The sequence below is a fragment of the Stegostoma tigrinum genome, chromosome 8 (assembly GCF_030684315.1).
Source record: "Stegostoma tigrinum isolate sSteTig4 chromosome 8, sSteTig4.hap1, whole genome shotgun sequence".
In the NCBI taxonomy this organism is placed as follows: domain Eukaryota; kingdom Metazoa; phylum Chordata; class Chondrichthyes; order Orectolobiformes; family Stegostomatidae; genus Stegostoma; species Stegostoma tigrinum.
Genome location: NC_081361.1, coordinates 101,248,898 through 101,272,663, shown reverse-complemented (window position 1 = coordinate 101,272,663; position 23,766 = coordinate 101,248,898). Strand labels below are relative to the sequence as shown.

Below are 23,766 nucleotides of genomic sequence, written 5' to 3'. Positions count from 1 at the left end.
TGAGCCTGTCCCAACATTCAAAACTGCTCACACACTCTCCCCATCTCACACCAGATCTAGAGATAATGGGAACTGCAGATGCTGGAGATTCCAAGATAATAAAATGTGAGGCTGGATGAACACAGCAGGCCAAGCAGCATCTCAGGAGCACAAAAGCTGACGTTTCGGGCCTAGACCCTTCATCAGACTCTCTGATGAAGGGTCTAGGCCCGAAACGTCAGCTTTTGTGCTCCTGAGATGCTGCTTGGCCTGCTGTGTTCATCCAGCCTCACATTTTATTATCACACCAGATCTAACTCCTTTGTGAAAATATTCAATGTTTTGAGTTCAACTCCTTTCGGTGGCAGAGAATCCCACCAGAAGCAATTCATCCCACTGATAAAAGCAAGGAGAATAAGTGGGGCATAGATGTAAAGGGATCTGCAAAAGAAGCAAAGGTGAAGAAAACTGTTGTCACGCAGTGAGTAGTTAAGGTGTGGGATGCACTGCCTGGAAATATAGTGACTCTAACAAATGGGGAGTTTGTCCTGGATTCCCATTCATTCCAGTTCCTCTGGGTTCCTTGATGACACACTCAGTCACATGTGACCTTAATATCAAGAGCTGTCACTCTCACCTCCCCTCTGGAACTCAGCTCTTTTGTCCATGTCTGAATCAAGCCGATTTATGAGGTCAGGAGCTGAGCTGCTCCGACAGAATCCAAACTGGGTGTCACTGAGCAATTCTAGGAAGACAATGGGCTACCTTGAGTCACGAAGATTGTGGTCTGTAAGATCATTTACCATAGAAACCCATCCACAGCTTCATCTGACCACAACGCAAGTACGCCTCTCCACACAAAGCACTGCAGAGCCAATGTACTGGTGGTCCTTTTGAAGTACAAGCACTGATTTGGAATGTCTCGCAAATGGAAACATCTTCTCACATTCCACCATATCAAAATGGTGGCTCAATGGTTAGCACTGCTGCCTCACAGCGCTAGGGACCTAGGTCCAATTCCAGCCTCGGGCAACTGCCTGTGTGGAGTTTGCATGTTCTCCCTGTATCTGCAAGGGTTTGCTCTGGTTTCTTCCCACGGTCCAAAAGTGTGCAGGTTAGGGTGGATTGGCCATGCTAAATTGCCCATAGTGTCCACGGATGTGTAGGTTAGATGGATTAGCCAATGGAAATGTTGTGTTACAGGGATAGGCTAGGAGAGTGAGTCTTGGTGAGATGCTCTTCAGGGGTCGATGTGGACTCAATGGGCTGAATGGCCTGTTTCCATATTGTAGGGATTCTGATTCTGATTTAAAAACCTGTCCACCACTTTAAAAGCACTCATTAACTTCTTTTTGAAAAATAAACCCTTGAATTTGACATGCAAACTGCAAAGAGACAGTACTGAGACACTACCTGGCAAGATAACTTTTTCTCATCTTTCTCTATTTAAGAACGTTATCCAGTGCATTGGCACATCCAAGCTTCAATATCACCCTTTCACTGGACAGACTCAAGTCTATTTCCCAACCGTTTGTGAAGATCGACTCCAGTGAGGATGGAGCACGGTGCTTTAGACCAGCCCTCAGCTGTTCAATTCCGCAGATCTTTGGATTCCTCAAACACGACAAACGTTCTTCAAAAATTAAAGGCTTCTGCGAGCACTATCAGAAGCTGCAAAGTCAGGCTCCAACAGTTTGGACAGAATATCTGTCAGCTGGAGCTAGAGAGGATAGAATTCACACAAGTTCACCTGTAGGGTGACTGACATTTTGTGAATACTTTGGTTGAGATGCTCCATTTGTGTGTTTAATGTTTCAGCAGATACGTAAACAGAATAACTGGTCAAGTTGATTTGCTTCAAATCTTCTTTAAATGTCAAGTGATTGGTCACAAGCTACTGAGCATGATTCAAACTGGCAACCAGTTCTACACCTTGTTACCTCTTAACCATATTACCATCTCCACATGCTCCTGAAATACACAATGTCAACTTGCTCCATTTCCATGGGAGGTGACTCGTCTTCAGAAAGGCATACACTAACAAATGCACCATTAAAAAAAAGCTTTGTTTAGAAGGCAAATTTATTTAAGAGGTAATTCATTGGAAAAGAGAATGCACCTGAAGTGGTTTTCCAGTGAGGCCAGGCATATTAGGAAGCAGGGCACTTACACAGCGAACAAACTAGTCTTTAAGATACAAAGAAGACTTTGGATGCAATGGACATTAATCATCCACTGCTGGTTCTCACAGTCTTCTTCACAACGCTACAAACACACTGAGACATTTCTCAACATGAAAGATGTGACAAAAATGCAGGTTCCTGTTGTTATTGTTGATGAATTGAATTGATACCTCCACAGAATTCACCAGACCTTAGGCCAGATCAATACCTGAAGAATACAGGCACATAGACAGAGCTTAACCACTGCACTGGAACTGTGCAGTCCTCTGGTCACTAACAAATGACATGTACTTGAGGACTGAAGACAATCAGTCAAATTCAGTTCTGATATAGGATTACATAGCAGCCACATTACAAAATACTGGCCATTCAGTCCATCCGTTCCATCCTGTGGTCCAGGCCCATGTGCATCTTCTCCCACCAACTGCCTCTCTTGAGGAGAGTAATGCAGTACCAGTTACTGGTCATTGAGATAATAAGATGTGAGGCTGAATGAACACAGCAGGCCCAGCAGCATCTCAGGAGCACAAAAGCTGACGTTTCGAGCCTAGACCCTTCATCAGAGAGGGGGATGGGGTGAGGGTTCTGGAATAAATAGCGAGAGAGGGGGAGGCGGATCGAAAATGGAGAGAAAAGAAGATAGGTGGAGAGGAGAGTATAGGTGGGGAGGTAGGGAGGGGATAAGTCAGTCCAGGGAAGACGGACAGGTCAAGGAGGTGGGATGAGGTTAGTAGGTAGGAGATGGAGGTGCGGCTTGGGGTGGGAGGAAGGGATAGGTGAGAGGAAGAACAGGTTAGGGAGGCAGAGACAGGTTGGACTGGTTTTGGGATGCAGTGGAGGAAGGGGAGATTTTGAAGCTGGTGAAGTCCACATTGATACCATTAGGCTGCAGGGTTCCCAAGCGGAATATGAGTTGCTGTTCCTGCAACCTTCGGGTGGCATCAGTGTGGCACTGCAGGAGGCCCATGATGGACATGTCATCTAAAGAATGAGAGGGGAGGTGGAAATGGTTTGCGACTGGGAGGTGTAGTTGTTTATTGCGAACCGAGCGGAGGTGTTCTGCAAAGCGGTCCCCAAGCCTCCGCTTGGTTCGCAATAAACAACTACACCTCCCAGTCGCAAACTATTTCCACTCCCCCTCCCATTCTTTAGATGACATGTCCATCATGGGCCTCCTGCACTGCCACAATGATGCCACCTGAAGGTTGCAGGAACAGCAACTCATATTCCGCCTGGGAACCCTGCAGCTCAAAGGTATCAATGTCGACTTCACCAGCTTCAAAATCTCCCCTTCCCCCACCGCATCCCTAAACCAGCCCAGTTCGTCCCCTCCCCCCACTGCACCACACAACCAGCCCAGCTCTTCCCCTCCACCCAGTGCATCTCAAAACCAGTCCAACCTGTCTCTGCCTCCCTAACCTGTTCTTCCTCTCACCCATCCCCTTCTCCCACCTCAAGCCGCACCTCCATTTCCTACCTACTAACCTCATCCCACCTCCTTGACCTGTCCGTCTTCCCTGGACTGACCTATCCCCTCCCTACCTCCCCACCTATACTCTCCTCTCCACCTATCTTCTTTTCTCTCCATCTTCGGTCCGCCTCCCCCTCTCTCCCTATTTATTCCAGAACTCTCACCCCATCCCCCTCTCTGATGAAGGGTCTAGGCCCGAAACGTCAGCTTTTATGCTCCTGAGATGCTGCTGGGCCTGCTGTGTTCATCTAGCCTCACATTTTATTATCTTGGATTCTCCAGCATCTGCAGTTCCCATTATCACTGGTCATTGAGAATTTTTTTTTTTTAATTCACTTGTGGGATGTGGGCATTGCTGGCTGGGTCACCATTTTATTGCCAGTCCCTCGTATCCCTTGAGAAGGTTGTGGTGAGCTGTCTCCTTGAACCACTGCAGTCTACCTGCTGTAGATTGACACACAATGCGATGAGGGAGGGAATTCCAGGATTTTGATCCAGCCACAGTGAAGTAATGGCGATATACTTCCAAGTCAGGATGTGGAGTGACTTGGAGGGGAACTTGCAGAGGCTGGTGTTCCCATGTAGCTGCTGCCCTTGTCCTTCTAGATGGAAGTGGTCATGTGTTTGGAAGGTGCTATCTGAGGACTGGTGGTGAATTTCTGCAGTGCATCTTGTAGATGGTACACACTGCTGCCACTGAGTGTCAGTGGTTAAGGAAGTCAATCCTTGTGGCTGTGGTGCCAATCAAGTGGCTGCTTTGTCCTGGATGGTGTCAAGCTTCTTGAGTGTTGTTGGGGCTGCACCCACCCAGGCAAGTGGGGAGTATCCCATCACAATCCTCTCTTGTGCCTTGTAGATGGTGGACAGGCTTTGGGGGGTCAGGAGGTGAGTTACACGCTGCAGTATTCCCAGCTTCTGGCCTGCTCTTGTAGCCACTGTGTTTATGTGGTGAGTCCAGTTGAGTTTCTGGTCAGTGGTAATCTGCATGATGTTGACAGTGGGCGAATCAGTAATGGTAACACCATTGAATGTCAAGGGACAGTAGTTATATTCTCTTATTCATGATGGTCACAGTCTGGTATTTCTATGGTGCGAGTGTCACTTGCAATGCATTTGAACACGGACTGCTTCAGTATCTGAGGAATTACAAATGGTACTGAACATTGTGCAATCATCGGTGAACATCTCCACTTCTGACCTTCTGATGGAGGGAAGGTCATTGGTGAAGCAGCTGAAGGTGGTTGGGCCGAGGACACTACGCTGAGAGACTCATGCAGAGATGTCCTGGAGCTGAGATGATTGACCTCCAACAACCACGAGCATCTTCCTATGTGTCAGGTATGACTCCAACCAGCAGACAGTTTGCTCCCGATACCTACTTATTGCAATTTTGCTAGGGCTCCTTGATGCCACACTCAGTCGAATACAGCCTTCATGTCAAGGATTATAACTCTCACCTCACCCTCTGGGATTCAGCTCTTTTGTCCATGTTTGAACGAAGGCTGTAATGAGACCAGGAGCTGAGTGGCCCTGGCAGAACCCAAACTGGGAGTCACCGAGCAGGTGCTGCTTGATAGCACTGTTACTGACATCTTCCATCACTTTACTGATGATCAAGAGGAGACTGATGGGGGCGGTAATTGGTGTGGTTGGATTTGTCCTTTTTTGTGTACAGGACATAGCTGGGCAATTTTTCACATTGTCAGATAGATACCAGCGTTGTAACTGTGCCGAGAGATAATGGGAACTGCAGATGCTGGAGATTCCAAGATAGTAAAATGTGAGGCTGGATGAACACAGCAGGCCAAGCAGCATCTCAGGAGCACAAAAGCTGACGTTTCGGGCCTAGACCCTTCATCAGAGAGGGGGATGGGGGGAGGGAACTGGAATAAATAGGGAGAGAGGGGGAGGCGGACCGAAGATGGAGAGTAAAGAAGATAGGTGGAGAAGGTGTGGGTGGGGAGGTAGGGAGGGGATAGGTCAGTCCAGGGAAGACGGACAGGTCAAGGAGGTGGGATGAGGTTAGTAGGTAGCTGGGGGTGCGGCTTGGGGTGGGAGGAAGGGATGGGTGAGAGGAAGAACCGGTTAGGGAGGCAGAGACAGGTTGAACCGGTTCTTCCTCTCACCCATCCCTTCCTCCCACCCCAAGCCGCACCCCCAGCTACCTACTAACCTCATCCCACCTCCTTGACCTGTCCGTCTTCCCTGGACTGACCTATCCCCTCCCTACCTCCCCACCCACACCTTCTCCACCTATCTTCTTTACTCTCCATCTTCGGTCCGCCTCCCCCTCTCTCCCTATTTATTCCAGTTCCCTCCCCCCATCCCCCTCTCTGATGAAGGGTCTAGGCCCGAAACGTCAGCTTTTGTGCTCCTGAGATGCTGCTTGGCCTGCTGTGTTCATCCAGCCTCACATTTTACTATCTTGTAACTGTGCTGGAACAGCTTGGCTAAGGGAGCGGCAAGTTCTGGAGCATGAGCCTTCAGTCCTATTGCTGGAATGTTTCCAGGGCCCGTAGCCTTTACAGTATCCAGTGTCTCCAACTGTTTATTGACACCATACAGTATCATAACCCTGGGGCCCACTGGAGGAGGCCGGGATGGATCATCCACTCAGCTCTTCTGGCTGAAGATTGCTGCAAATGCTTCAGCCTTATCTTTTGCACTGATGTGCTGGGCCCTTCCATCATTGAGGATGGAGATTTTTGTGAAGCCTCCTCCTCCAGTGAGATGTTTAATTGTCCACCACCATTCACAACTGGATGTGGCAGGACTCCAGAGCTTAGATCTGATCCGTTGGTTGTGGGATCGATTAGCTCTGTCTATCACTTGCTACTGTCACTGTTTGCTGGCTTCACCAGGTTGGTACCTCACCTTCAGGAACGTCTGGTGATGATCCTGCCATGACCTCCTGCACTCTCCATTGAACCAGGGTTGATCCCCTGGCTTGATGGTAATGGTGCGCAGTGGTGTATGCCAGGCCATGAGATTATACATTGTGCTGGAGTATAGTTCTGCTGTTGTTGATGGCCCACAGCGCCTCATGGATGCCCAGCCTTGAGTTGTTAGATCTGTGTGAAGTCTGTCCCATTGAGCACGGGGATAGTGCCACACAACACAATGGAGGTTGTTTTCGATGTGAAGGTCGGACTTCATCTCCACAAGGACTGTGCGATGGTCACTCTTAGTGATACCGTCATGGGCAGATGGAACTGCAACTGGCAGGTTGGTAAGGATGAGGTTGACCAGTAGTACTGCTGCTGAGCCACTCTTAGTGGTGAACATTGAAATCCCCCACTCAGAGTACATTTTGTGTTCTTTGATCCTCAGTGCTTCCTCTTAAGTGTTGTTTAACATAGAGGAGTACTGATACATCAGCTGAGCGAGGGTGGTATGTGGTAATCAGCAGGAGGCTTCCTTGCCCATGTTTAACCTGAAGCTATGAGACGTCATGGAGTCCACACTCAATGTTGAGGACTCCCAGAGTAACTCCCTCCTAACTGTATCCCATTGTATTGCCACCTCCACTGGGTCTGTCCTGCTGGTGGGACATACCCAGGGACAGTGATGGTGGTGTCTGTAGGGTATGATTCTGTGAGTATGACACTGTCAGGCTGCTGTTTGACCAGTCTGTGAGACAGCTCTCCCAATGGTGGCACTAACCCCCAGATGGTAGTGAGGAGGACTTTGCAGGGTCAACAGGGCTGTCCCTGACGTTGTCTTTTCCAGTTCCGAGGTCGATGCCAGGTGATCCATTCGGTTTCACTTTTTTGAGACTTTGTAGTGAAACTGAGTGGCTTGCTCGGCCATTTCTGAGGACAACTGAGAGACAACCACATTGCTGTGGGTCTGGAGTCACGTGTAGGCCAGACCAGGTGAGGGTGGCAGATTTCCTCCCCTGAAGGACATTAGTGAATCAGATGAGGTTTCCTGACAACTGGCAAATGCAATCACAGACATCAGTAGACTCTTAATTCCAGATCTTTTAAACATTGAATTCAAATTCTACCATCTGCAATGGTGGGATTCAAGCACAGGTCCCAGAATATGATCTGAGTTTCTGAATTAATTGTCTAGCAATAATGCCACTAGGTTACTGCCTCCCAGCAGGGTTCGGTATTATTCAGAAAGGCTTCTACTAAAATATCTGCGGACCATTTTCCTCCAGATCAGAGTGAGAATTTTCTTACTTTTCAGACTGATAGTGAGAAGAGAAGGCGTGGGATGTGAAAGATGGAGGAGAACAGGAGGGGAAAGAAAAGGAAGTGGGAGGCAAGAGGACACCAGGAAAGATGAGGGCAACAGGAAAGGAGAGGAAGGGTGGGAGAGAGGACAGGAGAAAACAAGAGTGAAGAACAGATAGGAATGGAGAGAGGAGAGAAGGGGGAATACCAGAATGCACAGGACAGGAGACCAGAGCAGAGAAAAGGGAGAAGAGAAGTGGGGAGGAAAGGAGAGATTACAGCAGACAAAATGGGAGTGGAGGGGCATGAAGGAATGAGAAGAGAGCAAAGGAGAGGGATATGGAGGGAGAGAATCTCAGAGAAAGCTACACAGGACAGGACTGTGCTGGGGAGTGCAGGGGAGAGTATGGGAATTTGTGGGCATGGTGTGGGGGTGGGAATTCTGGAAGCTGTGGAAGAGATGAATTGACAGAACAATAGTGAGAAAAGATGAAATAAACCCGTTTAAACTTGAGAAACCAAACAGAAATTGCTGAGAAAACTCAGCAGGTCTAGCAGATTTGTAGAGAGAGAAACAGAGTTAATGTTTTGGGTCCACTGATCCTTCTTCAGAATGGATTGTAGCTAGGAAAAGGTTGTATCTATGCAGAAGATAGGGTGAGGGGCGGGTACGAGTATATGATAGGTGAAGATGGAACCCAGAGAGCTAAAAGAAACAAGATCCAGAAAGAGGGGGACAGCCTGGGAGAATGAATAGCTCTTAATAGAGACCATCAGTGTGCATGGGAGCAGTCCATGTTTTTTTTTCTACTCATTTGTGGGATGTGGGCATCGCTGGCTGGGCCAGCATTTTTTCCCATCTCTAGTTGCCCTTGAGAAGGTGGTGGTGAGCTGCCTTCTTGAACTGCTGCAGTCCTCCTGCTGTGGGTTGGCCCATAATGCTACCAGGGAGGGAATTCCAGGGCTTTGACCCAGGAACAGTGAAGAAACGGCGATATATTTCCAAGTCAGGATGGTGAATGAGTCGGAGGGGGGCTTGCAGGTGGTGTTTCTGTCTATCTGCTGCCCTTGCCCTTCTAGATGGAAGTGGTCATGGGTTTGGAAGGTGCTGTCTGAGGATCTTTGGTGAATTTCAGCAGATGGTACATACTGCTGCTACTGAGTGTCAGTGGTGGAGGGAGTAGATGCTTGTGGATGTGGTGCCAATCAAGCGGCTGCTTTGTCCTGGACGGGGTCAAGCTTCTTGAGTGCTGGGGCTGTCACCTGCCAGGGGCAAGTGGGGAGTAATCCATCACGTTCTTGACTTGTGCCCTGTAGATGGTGGACAGGCTTTGAGGAGCCAGGAGGTGAGTTACTTGCTGCAGTATTCCCAGCGTCTGACCTGAACTTGTAGGCACTGTGTTAACGTAGTGAGTCCAGTTGAGTTTCAGGTCAATAATAACACCCAGGATGTTGATAGTGGGGTATTCAGTGATGGTAACACCATTGAATGTCAAGGGACAGTGGTGAGATTGTCTCTTGTTGGTGATGGTCACAGCCTGGCATTTGTGTGGCGCGAATGTTACTTGCCACTTGTCAGCCCCTGCCTGGATATTGTCCAGATTTTGTTGCATGTGAACATGGACTGCTTCAGTATCTGAGGAATTACAAATGGTGCTGAACATTGTGCAGTCATCGGCGAGCATCCCCACTTCTGACCTTGTGATGGAGGGAAGGTCATTGATGAAGCAGCTGAAGGTGGTTGGGCCGAAGGCACTACCCTGAGGAACTCCTGCAGAGATGTCCTGGAGCTGAGATGATTGACCCCCAACAAACACGACCATCTTCCGATGTGTCAGGGATGACTCCAACCACCAAAGTGTTTGCCCCCTGATGCCCATTGATTCCAGTTTTGCTCCGACTCCTTGATGCCACACTCGGTTGAATGCAGCCTTGACATCAAGGGTTGCCACTCTCACCTCACCTCTGGAATTCAGCTCTTTTGTCCATGTTTGAGCTAAGGCTGTAACGAGGTCAGGAGCTGAGTGGCCCCAGCGGAACCCAAACTGGGCGTCACTGAGCAGGTTATTGCTGAGCAGGTGCTGCTTGGTAGCTCTGTTACTGACACCTTCCATCACTTGACTGATGATCGAGAGGAGACGGATGGGCAGTAAATGTGATGTCAAGGCCTGGTGTGTGGTGGTTAAGATAAGGACATGGGCAAAGGTGCTCAGGCCCTAAGATTGTTGAATTCAATATCGAGTCTAGAAGGCTGTAGAAAATGAGGTGCTGTTCTTCCAGCCTGCACTGAGCTTCACTGGAACACTGCAGCAAGCCTGTGGCAGAGATGTTAATCAGGGAACAGGGTGGTGAGTTAAACTGGCAGCCAACTGGAAGCTCAGGGTCTTTTTTGTGAGCAGAACGTAGATGTTCTTCGAAGTGGTCACCCACTCAACGCTTCGTTTTCCCAATGTAGAGGACTCCACATTGTGAGCAGTGAATGCAGTAGTCTAGATTGTGGGAAGTGCAGATGAAGTGTTGTTTCACCTGGAAGGTATGTTTGGGCCCTCGGATACTGTGGAGGGAGGAGGTAAATGGGCAGGTGTTGTACCTTCGCCGGTTACAAGGGAAGGTGCAGTGGGGCTTTGGAGGGATGTTGGGGATGGAGGAGGAGTGGACCAGGGTGTGCCAAAGGGAATGATCCCTGCAGAATGCTGATAAGGGAGTGGGAGGGGAATATGTGTCCAGTTGTGGCATCTCAATGGAGGTGGTGGAAACGGCAGCTGATGATCCTAATGACCCACTCCTTTGCCTGCCCGACTGTTTTACTCTATTGCTCGGCTCCTTTTCCACCGATCATTTACTCCTCCCCCTCTCCCGATCCCTGCTCCAGTATATTTGCCAACCTTTTCCTCACTATCATCAGTTCTGAAGAAGGGTCACCTTGAGAAGCAGAGGGATCTTGGGATTCATGTGAGGAGCAGAGGGATCTTGGGTTTCATGTCCACAGTTCCCTGAGAGCTGCCACCCAGGTGGATAGAGTTGTTCAGAAGTCGAATGGTGTGTTAGCTTTCATTAATAGAGGGATTGAGTTCAAGAGCCGGGAAGTTATGCTCCAGCTATACAAAAGCCTGGTTCGGCCAAATCTGGAGTATTGTGTCCAGTTCTGGTCGCCTCATTACAGGAAAGATGTGGAAGTGTTGGAAAAGGTGCAGAAGAGATTTACCAGGATGTTGCCTGGAATGGAGGGAAGGTCTTACAAGTAAACGTTCAGAGGGTTAGAGCTTTTCTCTTTAGAACGACGAAGGATGAGAGGTGACTTCGTAGAGGTGTACAAAGTGATCAGAGGTATAGGTAGCGTAGACGGCTAGAGACTTTTTCCTAGGATAGAGGTAGCTCTTACGAGGGGGCATAGCTTTAAAGTGAGTGGAGGTAGATATAGGGGAGATGTTGGAGGTAGGTTCTTTACTCAGAGAGTGGTAGGAGCGTGGAATGCATTGACGGAGAGGGTAGTGGAGTCGGCCTCATTAGGGGCATTTAAGCAGCTACTAGACAGGCTTATGGATGATAGTATAAGGTAGGGGTGGCCAAAGGGCCTGTACTGTGCTGTACTGTTCTATGTTCTATGTTCCGAAACGTTAACTCTGCTTTCTTTCTCTTCAGACTCAGCCGGATGTGCTGGGTTTCTCCTGCAATTTCTAGTTTTGTTTCTGATTTCTGCATCTGCCGTTCTTTTGTTTTTGTTTCATTTTAACATTCGCTAGTTTTCTGGTATCACACAAGCAAATGCTTTTACAAAAATAAAATTCTGGTAAATTGATAATCCATGGAACGATTGGAGTCCGTCCTAGTTTGACTGAAGAATAAATGAGCTGAAATGGCAATAACTGATGAACCTTTGTAGACAGTCCTCAGATTTGAATGACTGAGCCGTTCTTAGACCAGAACATTGCGTTAATTTTCTCTCAACTTGATTCATTAATTATTGGCCACAATCGGCCAATATTGATTAAACGTGAAGATATGGTGGCACAACATGGTCGCTGTAGGTAAAGCTTCCTATCATTAACTTCCGAGATAATAAAATGTGAGGCTGGATGGACACAGCAGGCCCAGCAGCATCTCAGGAGCACAAAAGCTGACGTTTCGGGCCTAGAACCCATAACTTCCATCTGTGTCAGTATTCGTTCGTCAATATCCATTGGGGCAGCCTGTCAATGAATGAAGAATTAAACCAGGGCAGTTGCGTGACTTTTAGTTACAAGGCATGGCTTAACCAAGCCTTCTTTCACTGGGAGTCATTAGTGGATCAATGGTAACAACAGAACCTGTCAGAATTGATCTCATTCCCATTCATCACTGTACCAAGCAGGCCTATTACTTAACAGGAACGCTCAGGGGCTACCAGAACCTTTAATGTTATTTCCTGTCAATTTCCACACACAGTGAGATGAGGCGCCATTACAGTATGCCCTGTCCATGCAGTCCTTCAACAATCAACATGCTTAAGGAGGGAAGGCAGGCAGAAACCAACTATTTGGATTTTATGAATTGTAACATACTCACCGACGACTCCCAAAACAATGTAACCGAGAATCACAGTAACAAACAGCACACAGCACAGGATGTCTGTACAATGCCTAAAGTGATGGGGAGAGAAAAATAAACAGAAGATATAGTCAAAACGGGAACAACACAGGATTAGGAGAGGCCCATTACTGCCAGCAACCTCCTCTGCCATTTTATTAGATCACAGCAGATTAATCACCCAACTCTACTTACCCAGCGTTGCTCTATATTTCTCAGTACTCTTAACCAATGAAAATCTATTGATCACACAGGAACAAGAGTAATCAATTTGATAGCTTCAGAATGTCCTGGTGCCCAATGAGACCATTGCTGATCTGTAACTGAACTCCATTTAAACTCCAGTCTGCTTATCTTCATCCTTTCCTGATTCCAGCATCTGTAATTCCCAAACGCAACAAACATCTGGCAAATACAGCAAGGACGGGCACTGGACATCTGGACCAAACAGAACTGAAATTGCTGGAAAAGCTCAGCAAGTCTGGCAGCATTTGTGAAGACAGAAACTGAGTTATTGTTTCTGTTTCTGAAACTCGGTTTCTCTCTCTACAGATGCTGCAAGACCTGCTGAGCTTCTCCATCAATTTCTGTTTCTGTTTGTTAAAAATCTGTCAATTTCAGGCTTGAAACCCCAAATAATGCCCTGCATCCACAGACTACAGAGAGCTGTGAACACAGGCCAGTCTATCATGTAACCAGCCTTCCATTCATTGACTCCATCTTGGAGAGGTAGCCAACAGCATCAAAAACCCCTCCCACCCTGCTTAGAGTCTCTTCCAAGCTCTACTGTCTGGCAGAAGATACCAAAGCTAAAACACACATACCAACAGATTCAAGAACAGCTTGAAAGAAACAAAGAAACCTACAGCACAGGAACAGGCCCTTCGGTCCTCCAAGCCTGCACCGATCAAGATCCTCTGTCTAACCTGTCATCTATTTTCTAAGGGTCTGTGTCCATTGCTCCCTGCCCACCCATGTACCTGTCCAAATATACCTTAAAAGACGCTAACGTGTCTGCGTCTACCACCTCCGCTGGCAACGCGTTCCAGGCACCCATCACCCTCTGTGTAAAGAACTTTCCATGCATATCTCCCTTAAACTTTCCTCCTCTCACTTTGAACTCATGACCCCTAGTAACTGAGTCCCCCACTCTGGGAAAAGGCTTTTTGCTATCCACCCTGTCTATACCCCTCATGTTACCCCAATGTTATCAGATTTCTGACAGGACCTCTCAAATTTTAAATTTAATACTGACCTTGCTCTGCAGCCGTAACATTGTTTTCCTCGCTCTGTTCTATTACCCTAATGCACTCTGTGTGGTATGATCTGCCTGTACCGCATGCAAAGCAAAATGTTTCACTGTACCTCGGTACATGTGACAAAAATAAATCAAATTTAAAAAATAAAGATTTTTGCAGAAGACAGTGGCAGTTTTCCAGTGACCCTTGAGTGTGAAGTGCTTCCTCACACCCCGTGGAACGGTCTGGGTCGGATGTTAAGATTCTCCCCCTTCTTGTGAATTACTCCTCTTGGGGGTTTGGGATTCTCCACATCTTCCTTTTCAAATACTTTATCATTTTAAACTCCAATTGAAGATTATCCTGAAACACAAACCCAGACTGCGCAACTTGTCTTTGCAATTTAGTTCTTTCAATGTTCTCGTACGATGATTGCATTATTGGAATATGACTGAGGAATAAAATCTTTACATGAGAGTATACTTTGGGATTTACAAAGTCACATCACTGACTACTGAAGTCGAGTCTCTGTATCGCAGTCAAAATATACCAACCCACAGCACAAGGTGGGATCGGGGATATACTAAGGATGACACTCCAGCAGGTAAGTTTCAAGGTTATGTTTATCTTGAACTTCTGGGAATCACAAGAAATAACATTCATTAAAGGATGACTATTCAGCCTCACAACAGCACCTGCTATCTCTCCTGCCTTAGCGCACCATTATTTCAGTCGGGGGGAAGTGGCATTGTGATCAGGTCAATGGATGAATAACCAGAACCCTGCTGGGGCATTGGTTTCAATCCTGCCATGGCAGCTGGTGACATACAAATTCCATAAAAAATCAAATTGACAAAAACATGGGTCTAAAAGTAACCATGAAATCATGACTGCCTTACTATCAGAGTCACTAATGTCCTTTAGGGAAGGGAATCTGCTGTCTTCACCTGGTCTGGCCTACATGCGACTCCAGATCAACAGCAACATTCTTGACTCTGAGCTAACCCTGCAATAAATGACGGCCCAGCCAGCGACATCCACTGAACACAAACATTTCTAAGTCAGGATGGGAAGTGCCTTGGAGAGGAATGTGAAGGTGATGGTGTTTCCATGGCCTTGTCTTTCTGATGGTGCTATGTGAAGATCTTTGGTGAGTTTCTGCAGTACATCTTGTAGATAGTACACACTGCTGCTGCTGAGTGTTGATGGTGGATGGAGTAGATGCTTGTGGATGTGGTGCCAATCAAGCGGCTGCTTTGTCCTGGATGGTGTGAAGCTTCTTGAGTGTTGTTGGGGCTGCACCCATCCAGACAAGTGGGGAGTATTCCATCACACTCCTGACTTGTGTCTTGGAGATGGTGAACAGGCTTTGGGGAGTCAGGGGGTGAGTTACTCACCGCAGTGTTCCCAGCGTCCAGCCTGCTCTTCTAGCCCCTGTGTTTATGAGACAAGTCCAGGTCAGCTTCTGGTCAATGATAACCCCTCAGATGTCACCATTTAAATGGTGAAAGATTGCAGCATGCTATTGTGCAGAGAGACTTAGGAGTGCTTGTACCTGAATGAGTTGGTTTAAAAACCTTAAAAGTTGGTTTACAGGTGCAACAGATAATCAGGAAGGCAAATGGAATATTAGCTTTCATTGCTAGATGGATTGAATATAATAGCAGGGAGGTTCTGCTGTAATCGTACAAGGTGGTGTTGAGACCACACCTGGAATATTGTGCGTAGTTCTGGTCTCTGTACACGAGGAAGGATATACTGGCTTTGGAGGCGGTGCAGAGGAGGCTCACCAGGCTGATTCCAGAGCTGAGTGGGTTACCCCATCAGAAGAGGTTGAGCAGCCTGGGACTGTACTCACTAGAATTCAGAAAAATGGAAGGGGATCTTATAGAAACATACAAATTTATGAAAGGGATGTATAAGATAGAGACAGGAAAGTTGTTTCCACTGATGGGAGAGACTAGGACTCGGAGGTATAGCCTCAAGATTAGGGGAAGTAGATTTAGGACAGAGATGTTTTTCCCAGGGAGTGGTGAATCTATGAAATTCTCCGCCAAAGGAAACATAAAGGCAACTTCATTAAATATATTTAAGACACAGTTGGATAGATTTTTGCATGGTAGGGGGGATTAAGGGGTATGGGGATAATGCAGGTGGGAGGAGCTAAGACCATGGATAGATCAGCCATGATCCTTTTGAATGGCGGAGCAGACTTGATGGGCTGAATGGCCTACTCCTTCTTCTATCTCTTATGAATTATGACCTTATTCAGTGATAGTAATGGCATTGAATGACAAGGTGTGATGATTAGCTTGTCTCTTGTGGGAGGTGGACCTTGCCTGGAGGTTCTGCGAATTTTAAATGCCACTTTTGTGCCGAATCACGGATTTGCCACTGACACTTGGATCTGAAGCCTGAAGACCTGACTATTTCACCGCTTTCTAGATGATCAAAAACGTTTGGTCTCCCACCTTTCCCAACTCCTCCCATGACCCTGAAGTCATCTAAAACCCATCTTATCAAGCCCCGTTTCCAATCACTCCTGCTCTCAGTGACCTGTACTGGCTTCCACTTTAACCTGCATCAGCTTGGCCTTTGCTCTGTGACGTCCCCCAGATCTTTGCACCTCTCCAATTCTGAATCCTATGTTCAACGCTGCTGAATGAGGCTCATTGACATTCAACCACCAGCAGCCCTGAACCTTCAGCTCCTGTGCTCCCAGTTCACTACCTCAACCTCTCCGCTTCCGACCTCACTTTCCTTCTTTAATAAAAACCTACCTCTTTGATAGAGCTTCTGGTCACCTGAGCTAACATTCCCTCCTATGACTCAGTGTCACATTTTGTTTTAAAATGCTTCCGAGAAGCACTCTCAGGCATTTATTTTTATACTAAGGGACACTACATTAATGTAATCGTTGTTGTTGCACTTTCTTCTGACACGTTTATTTTTGTTAAAAGATGGCCTTCATTTTTAACAATGATTTCTGCAAATCACCAGATCTCCCAAATGATAAGCCGAGCTGAAAGGCTGCACCAGAGAGAAATCAATAACAACTTTGATAGGGTCATTATAGATGACACGCCTTTAGATCACAGTAAAACTCGTCTGGTTAACCAGCACCAACTCAACAAACCTGAGCTCCTATATTTCAAAGAAACTGATCTTTAATAAGGCATGGTTTAACAGTTGTCTGTTTCTTAATCTCCCACCAAGCCTGCCCCTTCCTTTTCTGTGTAAATCCCAGGCTGACATCTGGTTTGAGGCATGGTCACTCTCTGGGTCAAAGCAACATTTCAATGCTGTGTCCTTTATAATTCAATAACAACATGCATTTCTGTCACACATTTTATGCTGTGCCTGTCTTATATCAACAACAACTTGCACTTCTGTTGGACCTTTAATTTTGCACCATTTTTAGACCAAGAACAACCTGCATTTCTGTAGCACCTTTAATCCCATGGTGCTTTAACAGAGGACTATCCCATCTACATAAAAACTGGGAGAAGTGAGGCTGGATTTAATGCAGCCTCTTACAACGAGAACTGATTTGGGCCAGTGTCAATTCATTGCTGGAGAGCATCTGTGGCAGTGCTTCAGTGTGAGAAGGCCACCCTCCTTCTGAGCCGGAGGTGAGAAGAGATAGATGCGGGATTCAATGTCAATGAGACTTGTTCACCAGCAAGTTGATACTTATTAGGCAGTGCATGGCTCTGACACTCTATCCCTAGATCAGTCACCATTCCCCCTCCCAGGATCTCCAATCCAACCTCATTTATTTTTGGCCTGGGTTCCTGGGCTTCAGGTGAGTGCAGTGCCACTGGCATGAAAAACTGCTGACCTCTGTCTTGCAGCTTCCTTGGGCAGGCAGGACATCTACCACCGGGATTGGGTGGGGGGCACTGACCTTGCCCACTGGAACCAATAGGGATTATCCATGGCTTCTCCAAAATGTAGATGAACCAACCATGAGCCTGGCAGCATCCCGGCTAGGAAAGAGTTACAGTGCTGAGGGTGGCTCAGTGGTTAGCACTGCAGCCTCACAGCTCCAGCGACCCAGGTTCAAGTCCACCCTCGGGTGACTGTCTGTGTAGAGTTTGCACATTCTCCCCGTGTCTGTGTGGGTTTCCTCCGGGTGCTCGAGTTGCCTCCCACAGTCCAAACATGTGCAGGTTTGGTGGATTGGCCATGCTAAATTGCCTGTAGTGCCCGGGGTGTGTAGATTAGGTGGGTTAACTATGAGAGGTGCAGAGTTATAGGAATAGCGTACAGGAATGGATCTGGGAGAGATACTGTTTGGAGGGTCAGTGTGGACTCATTAGTTTGAATGGCCTATTTCCGCACTGAAGGGATTTTAAGGTATAAAGGGAGGCCATTGGGCCCAACGTCTTGATGCTGGACAGAAAGGAGCGATCTGCTTTAACTTCATTTCTGAGCTCTTCATCTGGATTCCTGCAGATCCCAGAATTGCCTGGGCATGTCAAACCATTTTCACAATGGGATAAGGCTTTCTGCCTTCACCAGCCTCTCAGACAGCGGGTGCCAATCCTCAGGTGTATAAAGCTGCCAGAGTAAGTGATAACCAAGAGGACTGGGAACAGTTTAGAATACAGCAAAAGGGGACGAAGAAGAATGCAGTGATTTCAACACAAGGTTGAGAATTTTTAAATCATAGAGCTAAACATAGAACATAAAACGTCAAACAGTATAACACAGGAACTGGGCCTTTGGTCCACCATGTTTGTGCTGATCATGATGCCATTCTAAACAAATCCCATCTGCCTGAACACAGTCCATATCGCTCCAGTCCCTGCCTGTTCATGTGTCTGTCTAAATGCCTCTTAAATATTGCTATTGTATCTGCTTCTACCACCTCCCGAGCAGCACTTCCCAGGCGCCTACACCTCTTGCTTAAAAAAAAATCCTCACACATCTCTTTTAAACTTTCCTCCTCTCGACTTAAGCCTATGCCCCCTGGTATTTGACATTTCCACCCTGGGAAAGAGGCTCTGACTCTCCACCCTGTCCAACACTCTCATAATTTTATATACCTCTATCAGGTCGTCCCATGGCCTCTGACACGTTGGTGAAACTACCTCCCCTCATAGCTAACACATTCCAATCCAGGCACACTCTTCTGTACCCTCTCCAAAGCTTCTGCAATATTCCAATAGCATGGTGATCAGAACAGCACACAATAGTGTAAATGTGGCCAAACTAAACATTTTATATAGCTGCAACACGGCTTATCAACTTTCATACAAAGTGCCTTGGCCAATGAAAGCAAATATGCCATACATTTTCTTTACCACCTTACCACTTGTGTTATCATTTCCAGTGATGGTGTGACAGTGCCAGTGTTCAAATGGGTTGGACAAAGCCATAGCTCACATGGCACTAGGTTAGAGTCCAACGGATTTATTTGAAATCACAAGCTTTCATAGCGCTGCTCTTTCATCAGGTGAAATGATGATGAAGAAGCAGTGCTCTAAAAGCTTGTGATTCCAAATAAACTTGTTGGACTCTAACCTGGAAAGGTGTGACTCCTCACTTTCAGGGAGTTATGGACTCAAACCCCAAGATCGCTCTGTATATTAATGCTCATAAGGATCCTGCCATTTACTGTATACTTTCCTCTTGCATTTGACCTGCCAAAATGCATCACCTCACACTTATCCAGATTAAGATCCATCTGCCATGTCTCCACCCAGCTTTGATGTATATCTTGCTGTATCCTTTGATAACCTTCCTCACTATCCACAAATCCACCAATTTTCATGTCATCTGCAAACTTAAAAACTTAGCACTCCCTCCACCACCAACATCCAGTCACAGCAGTGTGCACTATCTACAAGATTCCCTGCAGAAATTTGCCAAAGATCCTCAGACAGCATCTTCCAAACCCACAGCCACTAGAAGGACAAGGGTAGCAGGTACATGGGAACACCACCCTTTGCAAGTTCCCCTCCAAGCCACTCACCATCCTAACTTGGAAATATTTTGCCGTTCCTTCAGTGTTACTCAGTCAGAATCCTGGAATTCTCTCCCTGAGGGATCTGCCTAGAGCACATTGATAGCGTGGATACAACAAGGCAGCTCACCCCCACCTTCTCAAGAGCAATTAGGGACGGGTAATAAATGCTGCAAAGGCAGTAACACTCACGTCCAACAAGTAAATAAAAACAAAAAAATCAGGCCACATAGATTTCCGTCCAGGCCATTACATATGTAACAAACAAGGGTCCCAGCATTCATGCCTGTGGAACACCACTGGTCACAGACCTCTAGTCACATAAACACCCTTCCACAATTTTGCTCTGTCTTCTATGACCAAGCCAATTTTGTATCCAATAAACCAGCCGACTATGGATCCCATGTAACTTAAGGTAACAATGGCCCAGTGTATTTTCGCTAGGATTTTAATCCAGAAACTCAGCTAATGCTCTGGGGCACAGTGGATGGTGAAATTTGAATTCAGTAAAAAACACTGTGGAATTCAGAGTCAATTGATGACCATGAAGCTACTACTGATTGATGGGAAAAATCCATCTGGTTCACTAATGTCCCTTAGCGAAAGAAACTGCTATCCTCACATGATCTCGCTAACGTGCAACTCCAGACACAATGCAATGTCATCCCTCTGGGCAACTGGGGATCGGTAATAAATTTTGGCCCAGCCAGAAACACCCACATCCCGTGAATGAACAAAAGAAAATCTTTGGATGAGCCTACAATGGACGATATTGTCAACTGTTGGAGGACTGGGAGCAAGGTAAACCAGTTTGGGTCAGCAAGCTGAAATAATCAGATACTTATCCTGCTGGTGGTGAGATGGTGTTTTTCTAGAATCTCACGTAGACTGGGTTTTCCAATGTCAGTTATTGCATACAGTGCAATTAATGGCATGAAATGCTTTGAAAGGCTGAAGAATGAGAGTAAGCATAACCAGGGAGGCCCACATCCCATGGATGAATTTTTAACAAAAGCTGTGCCATTAGTATCCGATGGTACTGCATGTAAGCAGTGTGACAGAATACAGAGCAGTTACAATGTCGATCCCAACTCACCACCACCTCCACCCCAACGAGGACAGTTGAGAATCATCCACATTGACAATGAACCATCAGGCACAGGAGCACATGTAGGCCATTCAGCCCATCGAGTCTGATATGCCATTCAATGAGATTATGGCTGATCTGATAATCCTCACCTCAACCTCCCTGCCTTTTCAACATATCCCTTCATTTTCTTAATAGTTCAAAATCTGTCCAACTCAGCCTTGAATGTATTTAAAGAGCTTGACAGCCCTTCGTGGTAAAGAATTCCACAGATTCCCTCCACTCTGATGGAAGAAATTCCTCCTCATCCCCTTATTCTGAGATGATGCTGCCTTGTCCTAGCCTTGCCGACACGGGAAAACAACTTCTCCACATGGAGCCGATATTACCCTGGGAATCCTGTCTGTTTCAGTAAGGTCATCTCTCGTTCTTTGAATTCCAATGAATACAGGCCCAACCTACCGACCGTCTCCTCATTAGACAGACCCCCCATACCCCATACCAGCCGAGTGAGCCTTGACTGCACTGCCTCTAATGTTGGTATATCAAAGCTGTTGGTCTCATAGACAATAGAACAGTACAGCACAGTACAGGCCCTTCGGCCTGCGATGTTGTGCCGAACTTTTACTCTAATCCTAAGGTCTATCTAACTTCCACCGCTATCCTATACTTTGATCCATATGCCTATCTAATAGCCGCCTAAATGCCCCTAATGAGGCCAACTGCACTACCCTCTCCAGCAATGCATTCCATGCCACTACCACTCTCTGAGTAAAGAACCTACCTCTGACATCTCCCCTATATCTACCTCCACTCACTTTAAAACTATGCCCCCTCGTAACAGTTACCTCCACCCGAGGAAAAAGTCTCTGGCTGTCCACATGTGCTCCTGAGAAGCTGCTTGGCCTGCTGTGTTCATCCAGCTTCACACTTTGCTATCTATACGTCTGATCATTTTGTACACCTCTATCAAGTCACCTCTCATCCTTCGTCATTCTGAAAAGAAAATCCCTAGCTCTCTCAACCTTCTCATAAGACCTTCCCTCCATTCCAGGCAACATCCTGGTAAATCTCCTCTGCACTTTTTCTAACGCTTCCACATCTTTCCTGTAATGAGGTGACCAGAACAGGACACAATATTCCAGATGTGGCCGAACCAGGCTTTTGTATAGATGGAGCATAACTTCACGGCTCTTGAGCTCAATCCCTCTATTAATGAAAGCTAACACACCATACACCTTCTAAACAGCTCTATCCATCTGGGTGGCAGCTCTCAGGGAACTTTAAACATGAACTCCAAGATCCCTCTGCTCCTCCACGCTGCCAAAAAACTTTCCGTTGACCCTGTATTCTGCTTTCAAGTTTGTCCTTCCAAAATGAATCACCTCACACTTTTCAGGGTTAAACTCCATCTGCCACTTCTCAGCCCAGCTCTGCATCCTATCAATGTCCATTTGTAACCTAGAACTGCCCTCCGCACTGTCCACAACGCAGCCCACTTTCGTATCGTCCGTGAACTTGCTAATCCACCCTTCCACTCTTTCATCCAAATCATTTAGAAAAATCGCAAATAGAAGAGGATCCAGAACAGATCCTTGTGGTACACCACTTGTAACTGAGCACCATGTTGAATATGTTCCGTCCACTACCACCCTTTGTCTTCTAAAGGTCAGCCAATTCTGAATCCAATCTTCCACATTTCCCCCTATCCCATACCTCCTTACCTTCTGCATGAGCCTACCATGGTCTCACTGTGGTGGCCAGACCAGGTAAGGACAGCAGATTTCCTTCCCAAAACAACATTCATGAACCAGAAGGGTTTTTACAACTGATAATAGCTTCATAATCACTATGACAGATTAATTTTAGATTCCAAATTCAAAATTTCAACCCCACCAACTGCCTTGGCAGGTTTTGAACCCAGGACCTCAGAACATTAACCTGTGGCCGTGGACGACTGGACAATTATTTGCTGATAAAGCCACCATCAGCTGCTGAAATGTACAAAATAGCTGTCGACATTTGTTATATTTCATATTTAAAGACTGACTGTGAAGATTACACAATAATGTTGCATGATGGTATCAGATATTAAGTAGCTGAACAGTGAAAACAATTATTAAATGCCACATTATTCTGCCAGATGTGTTGAAGCTTATTGAAGTGAATCAATTGTATTTTTCTGTGTGAAAAAATAAACTGTTCCTTAATTTATCTCGTGCCAATCATTCACTTGTCCATGGAATCCAGCAACTTTCAATTCAACTTGTGGCTCAGATGATTGATTAAATGAGTAATTGAGGTGGTCAGTAAGAAGCCTGATGACCAATATACAGAACCACAATATTTTACAAATCAATCCAATGCAAATTAATAACAAGGAGTTGGCAATATTTGAAGTAAAATGCTCCAGCACATTGACCAGGGAGCAGGTATACACTGAAATAAGTGAAAATATTTGTCTGTTGTTTCCAACTGGGGAAACTGGTCTGTGGGGACCAAAATCACTGGGGGGTGAACAAGGTAACAAAGTAAAATCATGTACACTCAAACATAAATTTACATCTTCAAGGCAACAATTCAGTCTGGGGGGATTTCAGAGGGTCAGTGCTGAGGGAGTGCCGCACTGTCAGAGGGTCAGTACTGAGGGAGCGCCGCACTGTCAGAGGGTCAGTACTGAGGGAGTGCTGCACTGTCAGAGGGTCAGTACTGAGGGAGTGCCGCACTGTCAGAGGGTCAGTACTGAGGGAGCGCCACACTGTCGGAGGGTCAGTAGTGAGGGATCGCCACACTGTCGGAGGGTCAGTACTGAGGGAGCGCCGCGCTGTCAGAGGGTTAGTACTGAGGGAGTGCCGCACTGTCAGAGGGTCAGTACTGAGGGAGTGCCGCACTGTCAGAGGGTCAGTACTGAGGGAGTGCTGCACTGTCAGAGGGTCAGTACTGAGGGAGTGCTGCACTGTCAGAGGGTCAGTACTGAGGGAGTGCCGCACTGTCGGAGGGTCAGCACTGAGGGAGTGCCGCACTGTCGGAGGGTCAGCACTGAGGGAGTGCCGCACTGTCAGAGAGTCAGTACTGAGGGAGCGCCGC

General features: G+C 46.8%; 1 protein-coding gene across 5 annotated transcripts in view; it reads right to left on the bottom strand.

The window, feature by feature from the left end:
• Positions 1-23,766, bottom strand: part of slc44a5b (solute carrier family 44 member 5b) — a 276,251-nt gene that overhangs the window by 99,395 nt on the left and 153,090 nt on the right. For all 5 annotated transcript variants that reach the window (XM_059648177.1, XM_059648181.1, XM_059648180.1 and 2 more), the window contains exon 3: positions 12,363-12,436. In XM_059648177.1, the coding sequence (XP_059504160.1) occupies positions 12,363-12,436 (74 nt within the window). The remainder of the gene's footprint in view (positions 1-12,362; positions 12,437-23,766) is intronic.